At 38.9% G+C, this 23,148-nt stretch overlaps 1 protein-coding gene across 1 annotated transcript in view; it reads right to left on the bottom strand.

Annotated features, from left to right (window-relative positions):
* MOSMO (modulator of smoothened) overlaps positions 1 to 23,148 on the bottom strand; it is a 77,047-nt gene that overhangs the window by 5,116 nt on the left and 48,783 nt on the right. Inside the window, exon 2 of the mRNA XM_055561264.1 lies at positions 304 to 516. Within this exon, the coding sequence (XP_055417239.1) occupies positions 304 to 516 (213 nt within the window). The remainder of the gene's footprint in view (positions 1 to 303; positions 517 to 23,148) is intronic.

Below are 23,148 nucleotides of genomic sequence, written 5' to 3'. Positions count from 1 at the left end.
CTTTAAGAAGAGGAAAAGACTCAGGTTAGTGGTAGCTCTGAGTCACAGGCCTGGAAAACTTATGTCACAGTGTGAGCAAAAATCAAATTCATTAAAATAGCACTTTATTCAAAGCAATTAAGGTCTGGATGTCCTGGTCTTGTGGTGAGAATTCTGAAGAGCTGATGGGAGTCTATCTGATGGCCGTATACAAATGGTGCTCTTTGATGATTAGAGAGTCCTTATTACTGAGACTTGAATATCTTCATAAAAATACCAGTGTGAGTGCCTTCTAGACAAATTTACTTAGCACAGGTTACTTACTTCCAGTGAATGCTATCCATCGAGCATATTTTGTGGCTTCTCTTCGCCAGTGGGAAGCCACCAACAAACCACAAGTGACAGTCAATGAAATGATTCCCATGATGATAAAAAACAGTGTGGTGACCCACTCTGGGGGAAGCCGAGGTGGGATGCATGTCCGGTCTCGTCCATGGATTGTTTGACACTGTCGCACAAGGCCCACAGTGAGAGCTCCTGGGGAGAGGCAAAACATAGGAATATGTTAGTGGGTTTGGCACACTCAAGGAATAGTCCCTACCAACACCCCTTAAATCTTATTTCTCTCTGAGTGGGTCATCCCAGCACTTAATTCCACTGGGTCCTACTCTGCAGCATTATGCTGTAGTCCGCTACGTAGAAATATTTCGTTTAACATGCAAAGTAAACTTAAACAAACCCCACAAGTCATAGAAGGCAATCATTCAGTCATTTTTTACTTTTCTGGGTGCTTGAGTCAAGCACTGTTCTAGGTTCCAGGGAAATAAGTGAACAAGAGAGATGAGGTTCTTGCTCTCGCTGGGCTTATCATTCTAACAGAAAGAATTGAAACTTTTCTATTCCCAGATCTAAGTCTCACCGTATATTGTTCTGGCTGAGAAGAAACGAACTTTTAAAAAAATTAAAGGCAAACTCGAAATATTTCTAAGTGTAATATGTAGATAAAATTAAATAATGGATAAAATACTAGAGCCAATATTATTTTATTAAACGTAAAAGGTCTAAGAATATTACAATATAAGCATTTTTCCATGAAATTCAACAAAATGCTAGAAAAACTGGTAAGTTCACCCTGTTTGGTAAATTCAACAATTTTTGTACAATGTAAAAGTGCTCACATTGCTAAATCATTACTAGCATGCTTCAGCAAAAAAGCATAAAGGCATCAGTGCTAACTTTTAAAGCACCTCTCTCCCATTTAAATAAATGAAAGCATTTTTTTGTAAAACATAAGTGCTATTTTTAAACAAACATGTTTTCATGTCAAACCCAAGGAACCCCTCTATCAAATTTGGGGTAAATTAATTTACAGAAATCTAGACAAGGAAGATGAAAAAGTAATTATTTTATCCTTTTCTCCACTAAGAAGAACAATTAAAATGTTTCTTCTGAGTAAAACTTGCTTGCTTCTCCCTTTTAAGAGCAACTGCAAATGGGAAAACAGCTGCCAAAAATACAAGAAATTTCTGGAGCCACTGAAAACATAATAGATTTCTGCATCTTTTGTTGGTCTTATTTTCTCACTATGAACAACAGCTACAACAAAAAGACATTAACCTCAAAATCACAGCATGTGCCATGAACAAGTTCCTTTGTGAGGCATTTTGGGAAGCTGCCCTTAGTGGGAGAAGACAGACCAGGGCTGGAGCTGTATATATACGTGTATATGTGGGGCTGTTGGTCGGGTGCTGCTTTCCTGCAAGTTGCCTTTGCCATTAGTACATTTTAGAAATAATCAATGTGTTCAAAGAAAACAAAGAAAAAAAACAGCTCTGCTCTCAAAATTGAGTTGTGGTCTTTTTTTTCCTCTAAGGCTAACTTTGTAACTTTTCAAGAGTGGAAGACAACAACTCAAATAAGTTGGACTTTTTCTCTCAAATCATCTGGTAATTAGGCGCTTCTTGTGATCTCTGAAGAGGTGCAAAGAGTTATTATTATGGGATCATCTCCAGCAAGGTGGAGGAGGTGAGGGGGGAGAGGGGCAGAAAGTGAGCAAGCCTTCACAGTAATGCCACACTATCCGTCTCCTATAGCCGCTGTTTGGAGTGGAGTGAGTTCATAGGCTCAGTTCAAAGTTTCGAACAATCACTAACCCCCCAGATCACGGATTGAACCTGTGTCTCCTGCTCTGGCAGGCAGACGGATTCTTTACCACTGAGCCACCAGGGGAAGCCCAACCTTTTTAGTATCTGGTAATTGCTTGAGACCAGAAAAGGTGCGACAACAGGGGTGAGGAGGTAGCAGGGAGTTGCATAATTGTTCTTAAAATGAAACACTATAAAGTTTTCTTTCATGTCTTATTATGATAAACCATTTTATAGTAACTTGGGAAATAAAGCATTCACAGCAGTGCTCAAGCACTTCTATCAGGAAACCATTCCTGATCACTCAGCAAAAAACTTCTGACAAATTACCCTCTGTAGTCACTATCTCATTTATAAAAGCTCTAATTACTGTGAGAATAGACAACAGGCAATAAAAGACCCTCTGGAAAAATTCAATATTATGGATTCTGATTACAGTAACAACTTTCTTCACGACTTAAGTATCAGTACAAAGACACTTTCATCGGTAACTCTAAACAGCCAGCACAGTGAAATTTAAATTTGAGCATTATTCTTTGCTGGTAAATATTTGAGGCTGTAGGTTCAATACATCTCTCCTTCAAAATATTTCTGAGTATCCTTTTGTTGCCCCTCTTACTTTCCATTTATGGGCATGGCAAGGAGGACTCAAATTTAATTTTCTGTGCCTGTAGACTGTTACGCTTTCTGAGTAGGACTGCTTTTTCCTTCTCTCCTGAGAGGCACACCACACCAAATGAATACAAAGATAACAACTAAGAAAATGAAAATTATAGCTATCAGTTCAGTTCAGTTGCTCAGTCGTGTGCGACTCTTTGCGACTCCATGGACTGCAGCATGCTAGGCTTCCCTGTCCATCACCAACTCCCAGAGCTTGCTCAAACTCATGACCATCAAGTCCATTGAGATAGCTATACTTCCTAGAAATCAAATGGCGATAACCTGACAGATGTTCAGCTTTGAAAGAGGAGTTATGCTCCTATACTTACAAAAGGCCTTATCACTACAAATCAAGACCAAATATTCAACAGCTACGTTCTGCAAGAAAAGAAAGCTAATACTAACAGGAAGGTATACTGTATATAAGAAAATCAACTCACAAATATTTTATTAAATGTCTCTTACATGCCCACATTTCTGTAGTGGTTAGAGATTACAAAACTAATACTCTGTCACACTTTCAGTTAAAATAGATTTTTTTTTCTTAAATTATGCAAGCATTAGTGCAAACAGTGGTTGGTCAACATTGTTGCTAATATTCATTTTTCTAAGACTCTAGGGCAATATAATTTATATCAGAGTTACATATTTTCCATAAGCTGTCTGGATGTAGGGAACTGCAAGGGTAATTGTGCTGCTATTGTTGAACGTTGTAAATTCAGGTACTGTGAGTACCCGAACTTTCACCAGGTCTTTAAATTTCATCTTTTACCTCAAAGTATTATCTCCTACCTGCAGATTCAAATCCACCCCTCACACTGACTAGCCAAGATCTTTTACATCCTCCAAATTCTCTGAACACACTTATAGACTATATCACATAATTGTGCACTTGATTTTTTAAAAATAACTTTTATTTATCTATTATTTTTGGCTTTGCTGGGTCTTCATTCCTGTGTGGGCCTTTCTCTAGATGCGGTGTGTAGGCTCATCATTGTGGTGGCTTCAAGGCATGTAGGCTTCAGTAGTTGCGGGCACGCAGGCTTCAGTAGCTGCGGATACGCAGGCTTCAGTAGCTGTGGGCACGCAGGCTTCAGTAGTTGTGGGCACGCAGGCTTCAGTAGTTGTAGGCACGCAGGCTTCAGCAGTTGGCTTCAGTAGCTGCGGGCACGCAGGCTTCAGCAGTTGTGGCTCCTGGGCTCTAGAGCACAGGCGCAACAGTTATGGTGCATGGGCTTAGTTGCTCTGTGGCATGTGAATCTTCCCAGATCAGGGATGGAACCTGCGTCTCCTGCATTAGCAGGATTCTTTATCAGTGAGCCACCAGGGAAGCCCCATGCACCTGATTTTAAGGTAGCTTCTTTTAGACCCAAACAGAAAATGAGGGAACTGAACGTTTTACTTCACTGAAAGCCCTCAGAATGGCCTGTGGTAGAGGGCACAAAGCAGGAATTAACAAACATTTGGTGAAATTAAAAAATAAATTTAAAAATCATATTGCATTAATTAAATTCTCTATAGAACTCAGTGTGATTTCTTGAAGCACACTAAATTAAGCATACACTTAGCCATTCACTAATTTTTTGCTTTATCCAACAGGTCTTCTGTTTCTTGAAGGGGTCTGTAATTCCATTTCCCAAACAGCCAATCCATCTTTACCCTGCAGCTGTTTCCTAGGTAACCAGTCTAGCCAAATAAAAGACTTGCACACAACAGGAAAAAGGAAATCAAAACAGGAACTATAGCATGCCATATGCCTCTTAGTATCTCACCGGTGTATCAAAACACAGAAAAAGAAGTCATAATTTCCTGTTAAGTGGGGAATCTTAACTGAGGAGGCTTTTGACACCCATCATCTATGGATCCAAACACTACTGAAATGATTTAACACGTCCAGTTTGAGCACGTTTGTTGCTACAACGAGGATGATTACAAGGCACGTCATCACTACGTGTAAAAGCTGTGTTACAGAAAATCTGAAACACAGGAGTTGTAAAGCACTAAGGCACACATACCCACCAATCCATCAGAGCAAATCGGGTACAGTAACCATTCAATAAACTGGCCACAGATTGGGTTTTCCAATATAGGTTTGAATTTGAACAAAACGGTGAAGTTATTTAACATTTGCTATTGCCCTCTTCACCCACTCCAGTGTTCTTGCCTGGAGAATCCCAGGGACGGCGGAGCCTGGTCGGCCCCCGTCTATGGGGTCGCACAGAGTTGGACACGACTGAAGCGACTTAGCAAGCAGCAGCAGCAGCAGCATTGCCCTCTTCCATCTTCCCCTTGAATTTTCTTTCTACAAGTGTTCTCTTCATCTCATGGGGCTCTCTTTGTTAGTGAAAGGTATTGGGAACTGGCCCACCCAATCGCTACCACTGATGTGGATCTCTTACTCTACTTTCTCTCTGGGTATATAAACATCTGATCTTGGCAAGCTAGCCTGCTAGTAACGTAAGGGTCTTAATGACTGATAAAGGCTTAACATATTGCCCTTTTCAAGAGCATCTGTTTAAGTAAGGGACAATATTCCAACCAAACTGAAACTTAGTTTTATGTTTTAGTGACAGGTTGGTTGAGGAAATTTAGGAGAATCTGGAGGCAGGTGAGAAGAAGCCTGGTAGCCCAGTGTGGGCAGTGATACACACCTTCCTGTGTAAGTCATACCCCGGCAGCTCATACTTTAAATGAGTAGGACACAAGCACAGAAAATGATAGTCCACAGGTAACTTAAAATTTTCAAATATTTAATTTTTTCCTCCAGAAGCACTGCTAATGATGATTATTTTTTATTAGCTGTGATTTCTGGATTCTACCTTAAGAAGTTGTTTACTTGCAAAGTTGGGTCCGACTCTGCGGCCCCATGGACTGTAGCCTGCCAGGCAAGCATACTGGAGAGGGTTGCCATTCCCTTCTCTAGGGGATCTTCCCAACCCAGGGACTGAACCTGCATCTCCTGCATTGGTAGGCCAGTTCTTTACCATTTGAGCCACCTGGGAAGCCCAACTTTAGAGGTGGGTATTTATAAATAGTGAACTGGCCAAAAAGAGTGAACAGGTAAAACGAGGAATCTAATGAACCATACAATGGCAGTGTCTGAAAACCCTAGTGACATAATACTTAGGTTTATTAGGCCAGTCACCAGTGTCTGCTTTAGTAACAGCGTCCCTTCCTGTTACTTCCACCTGTTCTTACACCTCCCTGGCACTTTCTGCTATTTTCTTGGCATCCATCCCTCTCCTACCATCTTCACTTCTTCCCTTATCCAGCCTAGAGTCCTTGATCATATTACCACTTAACTTCTATCCTTTCACTGTACCACCTGGCAAAAACCATAACCCTGATTCAATGTAAGTTTTGCCCTTGCACTTACCTCCAGGATGCTGATGCTCAGAGCAGAGGGGTGCCACTGTAAGTTCCTATCGAGAAACCATCACTATCTCAGGGCCATTATTATCCAGAAACAAATTAGATGTCCCTAATTCACCACTTCCCCATTCTCTCCTGTGCCCATTTCAAGTCCGCTGCACTCTATATGAGAACGATCCACCACCCCCCATCACTTCAGTAGATGCCTTGGTCTGTTACTTTTCAGAAAAGATAGGGGCCATGATACAGCAACCCCTTAACTGTTCACCATCAGAACTTACGAATTTATCTGCGTATACTTGTTCTTTCATCTTATTGATCTTTCTACCTTTGTTTTGTTGGTTTTTTTTAAATTTTATTTTTAAACTTTACAATATTGTATTAGTTTTGCCAAATATCGAAATGAATCCGCCACAGGTATACCTGTGTTCCCCATCCTGAACCCTCCTCCCTCCCCATACCCTCCCTCTGGGTTGTCCTTTTGTTTGGATCCTATTCCCTCTTACTTTCTCTGGGAGCTTGCCTAACATTATTTTCTTTCTTTTCTGGACTGCAAAAGTCTCCCCTATTTTTTTTTTTTAAGACCTGTTTACTTCTTACTTTTTGGCTGCACCACCTGGTGGGATCCTAATTCCCTGACCAGGGATGAAACCCATGCCCCTTGAATTAGACATGGAGAGTATTAACTACTGGACAGCCAGGGAAGCCCCCCAAGTCTCCTCTATTATAAAACAAGAACACCCCATCATGTCAAGTCATCCTCTGGTCTCAACATGCCTGTGTTTCTGTCTGCTCTGCCTAGCATCCTTTGTCCCCAAGCCTGGTCAAGAGTTCCTATCTCCACTTCTCTGAGTCTTGTTCACCCTTTAATCTACTGTAGCTTGGCTTTTACCCCAACCACCCCCTGGCACAGCTCTTGCCAGGCTCATTCATTCCACTCTGCTGACTTTGATGGATATTTCTAAGTCTTTTCTCAATATTTTAGCAGCATCTGATATAACTTCATTTCCTCTGGTTTTAGTGACTCCATATTCTATTTATTTTCCCCTTGCCTCTCTGGCTTTTCTTTCTCTTTTTCACAGGCACTTTGTTCTCTGCCATGGTGTTTCTTAGGGATCTTTGTTGGACTTGTTTTTCTTCTACATGCAGTTTCTTTGATTAAGTCCAAGTGGCTTACAAAAGTCTGCATGATATTGCTTCTTTTTTCCATATCTGGTGCTCAAGTTCTTAAGTTAATTCTTAAATCATCTCTAACAAGCATGAGCACACCAGGCTTTCATATATGCGTTCCCTCTGCTTAAATTACTCTTTCAAATGGTTACTACCTACAATTCCAAATCCCAGTCACAGTTTAAAAGTCACTTCTGGCAAGTCTTCCTTGACAAGCTCTTACATTCCCATTCTGGGCGGATCACTCCTCTATGCTTCCATGGTCCCAATCATAGCATTATAACTGTCTCTTTATTGAACTTGAGGGAAATCCTAAATTTATAGCCAGGAGGTCAGAAATGCCTCCTCACCCCAAACTTGTGGCAGTGTCTGAACTAGGGGCAATCTTGTGGAAGACAGAGCCCTTAATCTGTGGGATCTGTGCTAACTCTAGGTGGCTACTGTCAGAATTGAAGTGTATTACAGTGTACCCGGGAGTTAGAATACATACATTTACACAAAAACTTGTATATGAATGTCCAAAGCATTATTCAGAATAACAAGGAAAGTGGAAACAACCCAAATGTCCATCAACTGAAAAACAAAATTCATAGAATATTATTCAGAAAATTTTTTTAAAAAGTACTAACACAAGCTACATGTATGAACTCTATGTTAAGTAAACAACAACAAAAAAGCCAGACACAAAAGGCTATATGGTGTATTATTTCATGTATATGAAATATAACAAATAGGTAAATCCACAGAGACAGAGATTAGTTGCTACCAGGGGCTAGGGGAGGAGGAATTGGGAGGTTCGGGGTTTCTTTTTCCTGGGCTGATGCAAATACTCTGGAACTAGATATTGGCAATGACTGCACAGCATTATGGATATACTAAAAATCACTCAATTGTACACTTAAAAATGATGGATTTTATCTCAAACAAAACCCAACAGATTAGATTTACCAACTTAATTTCAACAGTGTACCAAAATTTTTGCCCCAATATTCCTCTATTACCTCCCTTTCTTTTGTTCTTATTACCATGTAAATTACATCTTTATACATTGTAAGCCCATCAACACAGTTTTATATTACCCTATTTTAAAGAGAAAAAGAGGACTTCCCTGGTAGCTCAGTGGTAAAAGAATCTGCCTGCCAATGCAGGGGACACGGGTTCAATCCCTGGTCCAGGAAGATCCCACATGCTGCAGAGCAACTAAGCTTGTGCACCACAACTACTGAAGTCCAAGAGCCTAGAGCCTGTGCTCCACAAGAGAAGCAACTGCAACGCAAAGCCTGCGCACTGCACCTGGAGAATAGTCCCCCCACTTGCTGCAACTGAAGAAGGCCCACACAAAGCAATGAAGACCCAGCGCAGCCCAAATAAATAAATAAACCTTTTAAAGAGGAAAGGATTACTAGCAAAAAGACACTATATTCACCTCTGTAGTTACTTTTACTGGTGGATTTCTTCAAGTGAATCCAAAACAGTGCCTCATGCCCTTTTATTTCAATTTGAAGAAAACTCCCCTCAGTATTTCTTACAGGACAAGTCTGTCTGTGATGAATTTTCTCAGTTTTTGTTTTTTTAGAATATCTTGATTTCTCCTTTGTTTCTGAAGGATAGTTTTGCAGAATTTTTAGTTGACAGTCTGTTTCTTGCAGCATTTTGAATGTGTCATCCCACTGCTCTCTGGCCTCATGGTTTCTGATGAGAAGTCAGTTGCTAATGGTTTTGAGGATCCCTTGTACACGAGGATTCACTTTTCCCCTGCTGTTTTCAAGATGCTCTTCATGTCTTTGGACTGTATGACTATGATGTAGCTAGGTTTGAATTACTTTGAGTCTATCCTGCTTGGAATTTGTTGAGATTCTTCAATGTGGAGATTAAAGTTTTTCATTAAACTTGGAGAGATTTTGGTCATTATTTCTTCAAATATTCTTTAAGCCCCTTCTCTGTTCCCCTTCTGAGACCTGTTATGTGTGTGCTAGAATACAGTATTCCCCCCTTAACCACAGTTTTACCTTCCAGTTTGTTACCTGCAGTTGACCGCAGTCCAAAAATATTAAACGGAAAATTCCAGAAGTAAACAATTCTAAATAAAATTGTTCAAATTTTTGGGGGTCACAAAGAGTCAGACACGACTGAGTGACTGAAAAACAAAATGAAATAAACAATTAGTTTTAAATTGTGAGCTGTTTTGAGTAGCATGATGAAATCTCATAGCACCTGCTCTGGCCCACCTAGGACATGACTCATCCCGTTGTCCAGTGGGTACACACTGTATGGGCTACCGCCTGTTAGTCACTTGTTGTTCAGTCACTAAGTCATGTCTAACTCTTTGTGACTCCATGGACTGCAACATGCTAGGCTTCCCTGTCCTTCACTATCTCCCAGAGCTTGCTCAAACTCACGTCCAGTAAGTCGATGATGCCATCCAACCATCTCATCCTCTGTTGTCCCCTTTTCCTACTTTGCCAGCATCAGGGTCTTTTCCAATGAGACTCTTTGTATCACGTAGCCAAAGTACTGGAGCTTCAAGCATCAGCATCAGTCCTTCCAATGAATATTCAGGGTTGATTTCCTTTAGGATTTTTGGTCATGTAAGTTATCCAACAGACTGTCAAGGTATCCCAGTGCTTCTGTTCAGGAACCCTTATTTTACTTAATAATAGCCCCAAAGTACAAGACTAGTGATGCTGGCAATTAGGCTATGCCAAAGTGAAACCATAAAGAGCTTCTTTTACATGAAAGGTGACAGTTTTCAGTAAGAAAAAAAATTGTATGCTGAAATTGCTAAGATCTATAGTATGAATGAATCTTCTATCTGTGAATTGTGAAGATGGAAAGAGAAATTCATGCTATTTTTTGCTGTTGTACCTCAAACTGCATAAGTTATGGCCATAGTGTGTTAAGTACTTAGCTAAGATGGAAAAGGCATTAAACTTGTAGGTAGAAAACATGCCAATTGATGGCAATGTGTTACATCAGAAAGCACAGAGTCTATAGGAAAACATCAGCAAAGGATTCCCTAAAACAAATGATACCAAGCCATTTACTGCCAGTAAAGGATGATTACATAGCTCCAGGAATAGGTCTGGACAGAAGAATATAAAAACTACTAAAGAAGTTGTATCTGCAAATGAAGAATTCTGGCAGTGTTGAAGTTAAAGACAGAGATCACATTTACATAACTTTTATTCAATATATTGTTATAATTGTTCTTTTTTAGTTCTTGTTTTTATGCTCTTACTTTGCCTTATTTATAAATTAAACTTTATCACACAGGTGTTTATGTATAGGGAAAAACATAGGATAGAGGGTGGAGTACTATCTGCAGTTTCCAGCATTCACTGGGGGTCTTGGAACATACCCCCTCATAGGGGAGATAAGGCAGGAACTACTGCATTTCCCTTACTGAAGTATAAGAGCTCTTTAAATATTAAAGTAATCAGCTATTTATCTGTGATTTGAGCTACAGATATTTTACCCCAGATATCCTGAGAACTCCTGCTTTTTTCTAGAGATAGGTTTACCTTCAAAACTTGCTTCTTGTCAAAGAGATGATCAGAACTAAAGAGTAACATTCAATTACACTTGGCAAGAAGTGTTTCTTAAATCCTGGAATTATTTTCTTTTGGAGTTTAATATTTTAAATTACCACATAAAGCCTCTGGTGCTAGAGATATAGTGAAGTGTGCTATTTAAAGACCACAAGGCAGAATAGAGGAACACAAGCAGAACCCAAGTCAATTCACTTCACTTACTCTAGCTTAAGAGAGGGTTTCCTTTTAACTTCCAAAATTAAAGTGTTTGAAAATACTTCCACAGAGTGCTTTCTTTCCAAAGTAAACTTTCCAGGCACAAAACAGATGTAAACAACCTCAATCAATAAATCAATAAAACAGAATCAAATAACTTCAACAGATCAAATATATATATGATGGCATTAGAAATCAATGGAAATAATGGATTAAGAATTATAAAAGAACTTTTTAGGAAGTTAAAAAATAATTTTCTAATTAGAAAAGAATTAAGATAGATTCCTATTAATACCCTGTATCAAAATAAGATAGCAGAAATATAAAAACTAAAACCATAAAATAAAAAGAAAAAAGAAAATGGGGCTTCCCTGGTGGCTCAGTGAAGAATCCACCTGCCAATGTAAGAGACATGAGTTCAATCCCTGGTTCAGGAAGATCCCATGTGTCCCGGAGAAACTAAGCCTGTGTGCCACAACTATTGAGCCTGTACTTTGGAGCCCAGGAGCCACAACTCCTGAGCCCACATGCTGCAACTACTGAAGCCCACATATCCTAGAATCTGCATTCAACAAGAAGAAAAGCCACAGCAATGAGAAGGAACCACAACAAACAGCAGTCCTTGCTCATCACAACTAGAGAAATGCCCGCGCAGCAGCAAAGACCCAGCACAACCAAAAATAAACAAATTAATAAAATTATTATTTTTTTTTTTTTAAATTATTTTTTAAAAAAGGAAAATATTCTAGCTGACTGTATGGTCTTAGGAATGGGGAAGACCTTTCAACTATATACGCAAAGTCAGATTCTATAAAGAAAAAGATCATGATTGTAATTTAAAAGTAAATAATAACCACTGTGCAATACATATAAAGGGGTAATATTCTTTATATATAGCGAGTCCTTTCAAATCAATGTGAAATCGAACATCAAAATTGAAAAATGGAGAAAGGATATGAATAAGTAATTCATATAAGATGGCATAAGGATATCTAAAGTATATATACTTTAAAGTTCATGCTTTCCAGTAATCAAAGAAATGCAGACCAAAACAATATTTCTATTTTTTGGCTACAGCAAAAATAAAAAATATTAAAAAAAACCCCACAAAACACCAGGTTGAGGAGGTGAAGTAAGATATTCTCCAATAAGATAAATTTCTAAATGTATTCTTCAGGGCAATTTGGCAACACATATTAAAACCTTCAAAAATATATCCGTATCTTCTGATCTAATACATACAAGAATTTAGAATATGGTAAAGGTGGCATTTCAAAATATCAGGGAAAAAAACGTGCAAGTCAATGAATAGCACTGGGGCAATGCCCATTATTGGGGGAAAAAATAAAGCTAAATATTTAAAATTATGGATAAAAATAAATTCAAAATGTTATATATAGCTAAATATAAAAAAAACAAACAAACCCAAAAACTATAACCCTGAAAAGACTTAAAAAAAAAAAAAAGACACAAAACCCTCAGCTCATAAAGAAAAAAGATAAAACTTTAGGGACTTCCCACCACCACCGGTGGTGCAGTGGTTAAGAATTTGCTTTGCAACGTAGAAGACACGGTTTGACCCCTGGTCATGGAACTAAGATTCCACATGCTGCAGAGCAAACAAGCCTGCGTGTGGCAACTACTGAGCCCGAGCACTGCAACTGGAGAGTCTGTTCGCCATTAATGAAAGATCCCGCGTGGCACAACCGAGACCTGACACAGCCAAATAAATAAATACTTCAAAAAACCTTTAAGCTTCTTTATGACAAAAGAAACCATAAATAATAATGAAAAATAAATCTGAAAAACAAAGTGAGGCTGGGAGAAAGTATTTTCAACTATATGACAGTTTAATATTTGGAATATATGAAAAAGTACCAGAAATCAATGAGGAAAAATTAAATACTTCAAGTATACAAACAGAAGAGTGGCCAATAAGATGAAAAGATGTTCAGGGAATTCCCTGGCAGTCTTTTGGTTGGGACTCCAAGTTTTCACTGCCAAGGGCGTAGGTTTTATCCCTGGTCAGGGAACTAAGATCCCACATGACTTTGGGATGGCTAGAAAAAAAGCTCAACTTCATAAAAAACAAACACAAATTAAGATAAAATACCATGTGTTGGCCATTAAATTGGTAAAAACTAAGAAAATTTGTATTATCCAGTACTGGAAAAGGTATGGGGAAGTGAATACTATTCTACACACTGTTGGGATGGTGGGAAGAAAAGTGGTGCAGTCTTTTGGGAGACCAATTTGAAATAATAACAGCAACCACATCAGTTAATGCTTATGTAGTACATGTCCCAGGTAGTATTCTAAGTGCTTAAGATAAACTGGCTCATTTCATCTCTTTATAATACTATGTGTGTGTTAGTTGCTCAGTTGTGTCTGACTCTCTGCAACCCCGTGGACTATAACCTCTGTCCATGGAATTCTCCAGCTAAGGATATTGGAGTGAGTAGCCATTCCCTTCTCCAGGGGATTTTCCTAACCCAGGGATAGAATCCGCGTCTCCCGTACTACAGGCAGATACTTTACCATCTGAGCCACCAGATCTGAGTCCGTATAATACTATGAGGTAAGTACTATTATTTCTCCAGCTTATAGATGAAAAAACTGAGCCACAGAGATGTTGTGTAAAATCATACACAAAGATGCTGAACCTAGGAAGTTTGGCTCTAGACTATTATTATCCATTATGCTATATTATAGGGCTTCCGGGTGGCTCAGCAGTAAAGAATCCGCCTGTCAATGCAGGAGATGTGAGTTCAATCCCTGGGTCAAGAAGATCCCCTGGAGAAGGAAATGGCAACCCACTGTATTATTTTTACCTGGGAAATCCCATGGACAGAGGAGCCTGGCAGGCTACAGTCTATGGGGTCACAAAACAGTTGGACGCGACTGAGTGAATAAATAACAACAACAACAAAATGCTGTATTATACAGCAGTAGCAGCCTTGGAAATACACTGCTCAGATTTCCCTTGAAAACACCTTGAAGTTTAACTCCCAAATGCAGTTCGCCTACAGCTGTTAATACTTTTTAAGATTCACCTCATTTTTCAAGATCAAGCCGTTTTTTTTTTTCTCAGAAGCCTCTGGTCAATAACGGAGCATGAAGGAGTTCGAGGGCCTAGCCATTTCTGCCCAACACAGCACTACTCCTCTAAAAGGTAATCTTTACTTCAGAGTGTCCCACTGAGTTGGCTGACTCTGATAGATCTGTATCATACTCTGACCACTGTCTCTCACCTTTCGTGTCTGTTCCCTTGTTTTTCACAAGCACTAATTCTCAAATACTATTTGCAGTTCTAATTCCGTCTTGCCAGCTTCCCAGAGGACCCAACTGATACATTTGCCTTTCTGGCAAAATTTTAAGCAAAGCTGCCTTTTACCCAGCAGTTTCATTTTTACATATGTAATCCAGAGAAAATTCTGCATATATAAAGAAAAAGGTGCAGATGTTCACTGCATTATTATTTATAATAGTGAAAGAAACCTAAATACTGATGGATAGAGGAATGGTTAAATTAATTATAGTACACACACCATAGAATACGGAAAAGAGTGAGATAATTCTGTGCATACCAGTGTGGAAAGATTTCTTAAGACATCACGAGAAAAAAGCAAACCATAGAACAATACGTATCATGAGATTCATTTATTTAAAAATGCATATTTCTATAAGTACACATATATGTAGATGCATAGGAAACTGAGTAACCACTCTTCTGGAAAGGAAAGATGGAGTGGGGCGGGGTTGGAAAGTTAGATATGAGCAAGAAAACCTGTATTTTCTTTTTTTTTTTGGCCACGCTGCATGGTTTGCAGGATTTTAGTTCCCCCACTCAGGGACTGAACGTGGGCCCCAGCAGTGAAAGTGCCGAGTCCTAACCATTGGACTGCCAGGGAATTCTCTCAGTTTCACTTTAAAATTTAAAATGCATTCACATACAGTTGATCCTCATTATTTGCAAATATGCTCTAAAATACCCACTAAAATTTATTTGTAACCCTCAAATCAACAATTGAGGCACTTTAGTGGGCATCCAAAGATAACAGCATGTGTGCAGGATGGCAAAACGCTGAGTCACCTGACATACACATTTTCAGTTGAAGTCAAACCAGGTGATGCTCTGCCTTGCTTCAGCTCTCATATGGAAAACAAGTGTCCTTTCCACGGTCTCTTTAAGCCATGCTTTTACATTTGTGAGGTTTTTATTGGTGATTTTACTGTTCATTTTTAATTTTTTTGGCTGTGCTTCAGGGCACGTAGGATCTTAGTTCCTCGACCAGGGACCAAATTGGTACCTCCTACATTGGAACTGCAGTCCTAACCAGTAGACCCTCAAGAAGTCCGGAATTGGCTGTTTAAAAAGGCCCCCAAGTATAATGCCCAAGTGCTGCCTAGTGTTCCTAACACAGGAAGGCTGTGGTGTGACTTTCAGAGAAAAAACATGTGTCAGATACACTCTGTTCAGACATGAGTTATAGTGCTGTTGGCACTATACTATTATATATTATTAGTAGTGTATAATATTTATATATTAATATATCATTGATTTATTGAATCCTTAAGGGGTCTTTTGGAGAAGGCGATGGCACCCCACTCCAGTACTCTTGCCTGGAAAATTCCATGGACTGGAGGAGTCAGGTAGGCTGCAGTCCATGGGGTCTCGAACAGTTGGACACGACTGAGCGACTTCACTTTCACTTTTCACTTTCATGCATTGGAGAAGGAAATGGCAACCCACTCCAGTGTTCTTGCCTTGAGAATCCCAGGGACGGGGGAGCCTGGTGGGCTGCCGTCTACGGGGTCACACCGAAATGGACATGACTAAAGAGACTTAGCAGCAGTAGCAGCAGCAAGGCGTCTTTAAACAGAAACATGAAACTAGGTAATGAATTGACTGGTTGATGAAATGTGACCATAGACTCACAGTAACCTAACCCTTAGGGACAATAATCCACTATTTACTAGTCCAGCATTTGCAGTGACTTTATAGAACATAACTACCAAATGAGAATCAAATCAAAGTTAAAAAAAAAAAGGCACAGGAGTTATGTTAACCAGAGTCCATTAAAAATAGAGAAATAAAGTCCTCAACAGGGGTCATGTCCTTTTAGTTCTCCTGTGCACTCAAATTCCACATCCCTGACCTTCCTACTTTTCACATGGTGATAATAGAGCTATCTGGACTTTTCTAAACTTAAGTTTTTCTTCACAAGGCCCCAAATAAAAGAATTAAAGAAATCAGAACAAATTACTACTGACAACCTAGGTTCATTCAAAAAGACTGAAGATTTTACTATGAAAATGACATCTTGGTCAGCTTGAACCTGAACCAATATATTAGCCACTAGACATATTTGGTTATTAAGAACTTGAAATACGTCTATCATAACATTTTTAAAACACTAACCAAAAATCTTTTTAAATTTAAGAAATGCAGAGGGCAGACAAATTTTTATTTTCAGGATCCAATAACTATTCATTTTTGTTGTTGCTCAGTCACTAAGTCACATCTGACTCTTTGCAACTCAGTGGACTATAGCACGCCACACCCCTGTCCTCCACTATCTTCTGGAGTTTGCTCAAATTCATGTCCATCTGCCGCCCCCTTTTCCTTTTGCCTTCAATCTTTCCCAGCATCAGAGTCTTTCCCAGTGAGTCAGCTTGTTGCATCAGGTGGCCAAAGTATTGGAGCTTCAGCTTCAGCATCAGTCCTTCCAATGAATATTAAGGACTGATTTCCTTTAGGATGGACTGGTTGGATCTCCTTGCTATCCAAAGGAGTCCCAAGAGTCTTCTCCAGCACCACAGTTCAAAGCATCAATTCTTCAGCACTCAGCCTTCTTTACGGTCTAACTCTCACAACCATACATGACTACTGGAAAAATCATAGCTTTGACCATATGGACCTTTGTCGGCAAAGTGATGTCTCTGCTTTTTAATATGTTATCTAGGTTTGTCACAGTTTTCCTTGTAAGGAGCAAGCATCTTTTAATTTCATGGCTGCAGTCACTGTCTGCAGTGATTTTGGAGCCCAAGAAAAGAAAATCTGTCACTGTTTCCACCTTTTCCCCTTATAATTGCCATGAAATGATGGGACCAGATGCCATGATCTTAGTTTTATTTTAATCTTTTTAAATTATGAAAGTATGATAACACATTTATAGGAGACTTGGAAGATACAGAACAAGGTTACATATAGTTTCACTACATATTACAATTATTTTTAAGTAGATAAATTAAGATTTTTAGTTGGAATTTCAATAACAAACTCTGAAAAATTAATAGAAGCAATATACAGAAAAGTAGAAGGATACAGTTGATGTGAAAAGCACTGTGAACCAATTCAACATAATTAACATTTATACAATCTTTGCACAACAGCAGGATACACATTCTACTCAAGTACCCACAGACTGTAAACTAGGAGACACTGGATCATATCCAGGGACATAAAACAAGGTGCAAAAATTTCATGGTCTAAAGGTACTGACTGGGAAAGGAGTATGTCAAGGCTGTATATTGTCACCCTACTGATTTAACCTATATGAAGAGTACATCATGTGAAATGCCAGGCTGGATGAAGCACAAGCTGGAATCAAGATTGCTGGAAGAAATATCAATAACCTCAAATATGCAGATGACACCATCCTTATGGCAGAAAGCAAAGAGGAACTAAAGAGCCTCTTGATGAAGGTGAAAGAGGAGAGTGAAAAAGTCGGCTTAAAACTCAACATTCAAAAAACTAAGATCATGGCATCTGGTCCCACCACTTCATGGCAAATAGATGAGGAAACAATGGAAACAGTGACAGACTTTATTTTCTTGGGCTCCAAAATCACAGCAGATGGTGACTGCAGCCATGAAAGTAAGAGATGCTTGCTCCATGGAAGAAAAGCTATGACAAACCTAGAGAACATATTAAAAAGCAGACACTACTTGGCCGACAAAGGTCCGTATAGTCAAAGCTATGGTTTTTCCAGTGGTCAGGTATGGATGTGAGAGTTGGACCATAAAGAAAGCTGAGTGCTGAAGAATTGATGCTTTTGAACTGTGCTGTTGGAGAAGACTCTTAAGAGTCCCTTGGACTGCAAGGAGAACCAACCAGTCCATCCTAAAGGAAATTAGTCCTGAATATTCATTGGAAAGACTGATGTTGAAGCTGAAGCTCCGAAGTATTGGAGTTCTCCAATCAGTTCCACCTGATGCAAAGAACTGACTCATTGGCAAAGACTCTGATGCTGGGAAAGATCGAAGGCAGGAGGAGAAGGGGATGACAGAGGGTAAGATGGCTGATGATATCACCGACTCAATGGACATGAGTTTGAACAAGCTCTGGGAGTTGGTAATGGACAGGGAAGCCTGGTGTGCTGCAGTCCATGGGGTCGCAAAGAGTCAGACATGACTGAGCAACTGAACTGAACTGAGAAAGATACTGAAATCATACAGAGTCAGTTCTCTTATCATCGCGGAATTATGTTAGAAATCAATATCAAAAGATATTTGAAAATAACACACATGTTTTCAAGTCAATGTGACATTTACCAAGAGAGATCTTGGACTTAGCTACTGAAAGCCTTAAGTTAGACTGAAAAAAACAGAGGGTAATTGCAGAGAAGAAAGCATTTAAATGAGAAATTACTATCAAAATGAGAAATTCATATTAAAGATAATTTAAACAATATCCCATGCATTTGGAAATTAAATATCCAATTTAAGTAATGGGTGTATCTAAGAAGTCATAATAAGGAAAATTAGAAAATATCTGTAAAAGAATAAAAATGAAGAGAATTTACCAGAATTTGCTGCATGTAGCTGAAGCTGCTCAACACAATTAAATATAATATGGAATCTTAAATATGGTATGAAAACAAATAATGGACATGAGCGTAAAATTCTGTGAAATTTGAACAAAACCTGTACTTTAGTTAGTAATACTATATCACCTGTTAACTACTTTTTCTTTTTTTATAACATAGTATTTCTCTATTTTCTCAGAATTGCATTAGAAGTTTCAAGACTCAATTTTTTTTAATCATTAAGATTATAAATTTTCTAGATTTTTAGCAGTAATACTAGATGTTAAAATACATGGAACTATATAAAAATTTTGCGTGAACATATATTAGAAATCTAGCATTCTATTCACACTAAGTCAAAAAAGTGGAATCAAAATGTCATAAAATTTGTTAGCTAGGCAAAATTTCATAAATGTTCTAAAATATATATTATACATATTATATATACACATACACAAGCTTTTCTACTAGGCTTGAGAAAGAACAATAACAAAAATAAAGATATGGAGAGATTTGAAAACATAAATAAAATGAGAACACTGAATGTAAAATAGGAAAAGTGAAACAAATTAGATAAAAATAAAAGATCATCATATAGTCTAGTTGTTTTTAAACATGGCTGCTCATTAGAAACATACCTGGAGGCATCTGTATTTTTCAAAAAAATTCAAGATAATTCTGTTATGCATGTGGATTTTAAATGGTGATAAGTTTTTCTATTAAAGGAAGTTTTAGTGATATACAATTCTACTATTTTCTGTTGAAGAATCATGATACAGTGGTTTAACTGAACAATATTTATTACATTATCACAATAGTAAAAGATGTTTATCAGTTGTCACAATCAATAGCCACACAAAAAATAGAAAATAATTACAATTGCCATAATCACAGAACTAACCAATCTGATCACATGGACCACAGCCTTGTCTAACTCAATGAAACTATGAGCCATGCTGTGTAGGGCCACACAAGATGGACAGGTCATAGTGGAGAGTTCTGACAAAATGTGGTCCACTGGAGAAGGGAATGGCAAATCACTTCAGTATTCTTGCCTTGAGAACCCCATGAACAGTATGAAAAGGCAAAAAGATAGGACACTGAAAGATGAACTCCTAAGGTCGGTAGGTGCCCAATATGCTCCTGGAGATCAGTGGAGAAATAACTCCAGAAAGAATGAAGGGATGGAGCCAAAGCAAAAACACCACCCAGCTGTGGATGTGACTGGTGATGGAAGTAAAGTCCTATGCTGTAAAGAGCAATATTGCAAAGGAACCTGGAATGTCAGGTCCATGAATCAAGGCAAATTGAAGTGGTCAAACAGGAGATGGCAAGAGTGAACACTGACATTTTAGGAATCAGTGAACTAAAATGGACTGGAATGGGTGAATTTAACTCAGATGACCATTATATCTGCTACTGTGGGCAGGAATCCCTTAGAAGAAATGGAGCAGCCATCACAGTCAACAGAAGAGTCTGAAATGCAGTACTTGCATGCAATCTCAAAAACGACAGAATGATCTCTGTTTCCGAGGCAAACCATTCAGAATCACAGTAATCCAAGTCTATGCCTAGACCAGTAACGCTGAAGAAGCTGAAGTTGAACGGTTCTGTGAAGATCTACAAAACCTTTTAGAACACCCAAAAAAGATATGTTTTATTATACGGGACTGGAATTCAAAAGTAGGAAGTCAAGAAACACCTGAAGTAACAGGAAAATTTGGCCTTGGAGTACAGAATGAAGCAGGGCAAAGGCTAACAAGAGTTTGCCAAGAGAACGCACTGGTCAAAACAAACACCCTCTTCCAACAACACAAGAGAAGACTCTACACATGGACATCACCAGATGGTCAATACCAAAATCAGACTGATTATATTCTTTGCAGCCAAAGATGGAGAAGCTCTATACAGTCAGCAAAAACAAGACAGGGAGCTGACTGTGGCTCAGATCATGAGCTCCTTATTGCCAAATTCAGACTTAAATTGAAGAAAGTAAGGAAAACCACTAGAGCATGTATGACCTAAATCAAATCCCTTACAATTATACAGTGGAAGTGACAAATAGATTCAAGGGATTAGATATGATAGACAGAGTGCCTGAAGAACTATGGACGGAGATTCGTGACATTGTACAGGAGGCAGGGATGAAGACCATCTGCAAGAAAAAGAAATGCAAAAAGGCAAAATGGTTGTCTGAGGAGGCCTTACAAATAGCTGTGAAAAGAAGAGAAGCGAAGGCAAAGGAGAAAAGGAAAGATATACCCATTTGAATGCAGATGGGTATATCTGCATGGGTATATATATACCCATTTGAATGCAGATGGGTATATATTCCCAAAGAATAGCAAGGAGAGATAAGAAAGCCCTCTTCAGTGATCAGTGCAAAGAAATAGAGGAAAACAATAGAATGGGAAAGACTAGAGATCTCTTCAAGAAAATTAGAGATACCAAGGGAACATTTCATGCAAAGGTGGGCACAATAAAGGACAGAAATGGTATGGACCTAACAGAAGCAGAAGATATTAAGAGGTTGGCAAGAATACACAGAAGAACTGTACAAAAAAGATCTTCATGACCCAGATAATCATGATGGTGTGTTCACTCACATACAGCCAGACATCCTGGAATGAGAAATCAAGTGGGCCTCAGGAAGCATCACTACAAATAAAACTAGTGGAGGTGATGAAATTCCAGTTGAGCTATTTCAAATCCTGAAAGATGATGCTGTGAAAGTGCTGCACTCATTATGCCAGCAAATTTGGAAAACTCAGCAGTGGCCACAGGACTTTTGGAAAAGATCAGTTTTCATTCCAATTCCAAAGAAAGGCAATGCCAGTTTCATCCACCTCATTAGAACTGATTCAAATGTATTCTTTTTAATGGCTGAATAATACTCCATTGTGTATATGTACCACAGCTTTCTTATCCATTCATCTGCTGATGGACATCTAGGTTGCTTCCATGTCCTGGCTATTATTATAAACAGTGCTGCGATGAACATTGGGGTACTCGTGTCTCTTTCCCTTCTGGTTTCCTCAGTGTGTATGCCCAGCAGTGGGATTGCTGGATCATAAGGCAGGTCTATTTCCAGTTTTTTAAGGAATCTCCACACTGTTCTCCATAGTGGCTGTACTAGTTTGCATTCCCACCAACAGTGTAAGAGGGTTCCCTTTTCTCCACACCCTCTCCAGCATTTATTACTTGTAGACTTTTGGATCGCAGCCATTCTGACTGGTGTGAAATGGTACCTCATAGTGGTTTTGATTTGCATTTCTCTGATAATGAGTGATGTTGAGCATTATACAGAGTGAAGTAAGCCAGAAAGAAAAACACCAATACAGTATACTAACGCATATATATGGAATTTAGAAAGATGGTAACAATAACCCTGTGTACGAGACAGCAAAAGAGACACTGATGTATAGAACAGTCTTATGGACTCTGTGGGAGAGGGAGAGGGTGGGAAGATTTGGGAGAATGGCGTTGAAACATGTAAAATATCATGTATGAAATGAGTTGCCAGTCCAGGTTCGATGCACGATACTGGATGCTTGGGGCTGGTGCACTGGGACGACCCAGAGGGATGGAATGGGAAGGGAGGAGGGAGGAGGGTTCAGGATGGGGAACACATGTATACCTGTGGCGGATTATGTAAAGTTTAAAAATAAAATAAAATTTAAAATCTTCAAAAAAAAAAAAAAGAAAGGCAATGCCAAAGAATGCTCAATCTACTGCACAATTGCACTCATCTCACACACTAGTAAAGTAATGTTTAAAATTCTCCAAGCCAGGCTTCAGCAATACGTGAACCATGAACTTCCAGATGTTCAAGGTTTTAGAAAAGGCAGAGGAACCAGAGATCAAATTGCCAACATCCGCTGGATCATGGAAAAAGCAAGAGAGCTCCAGAAAAATGTCTATTTCTGCTTTAATCACTATGCCAAAGCCTTTGACTGTGTGGATCACAACAAACTGTAGAAAATTCAAGAGATGGGAATACCAGACCAGCTGACCTGCCTCTTGAGATATCTGTATGCAGGTCAGGAAGCAACAATTAGAACTAGACATGGAACAACAGACTGGTTCCAAATAGGAAAAGGAATATGTCAAAGCTGTATACTGTCACCCTGCTTATTTAACTTATATGCAGAGTACATCAAGGGAAACGCTGGGCTGGATTAAGCACAAGTTGGAATCAAGACTGCTGGGAGAAATACCAAATAACCTCAGACATGTAGATGACACCACCCTTATGGCATAAAGCGA

This window comes from Bubalus kerabau, chromosome 23, assembly GCF_029407905.1.
Source record: "Bubalus kerabau isolate K-KA32 ecotype Philippines breed swamp buffalo chromosome 23, PCC_UOA_SB_1v2, whole genome shotgun sequence".
In the NCBI taxonomy this organism is placed as follows: Eukaryota; Metazoa; Chordata; class Mammalia; order Artiodactyla; family Bovidae; genus Bubalus; species Bubalus kerabau.
This window is presented reverse-complemented; position numbering and strand designations above follow the sequence as displayed.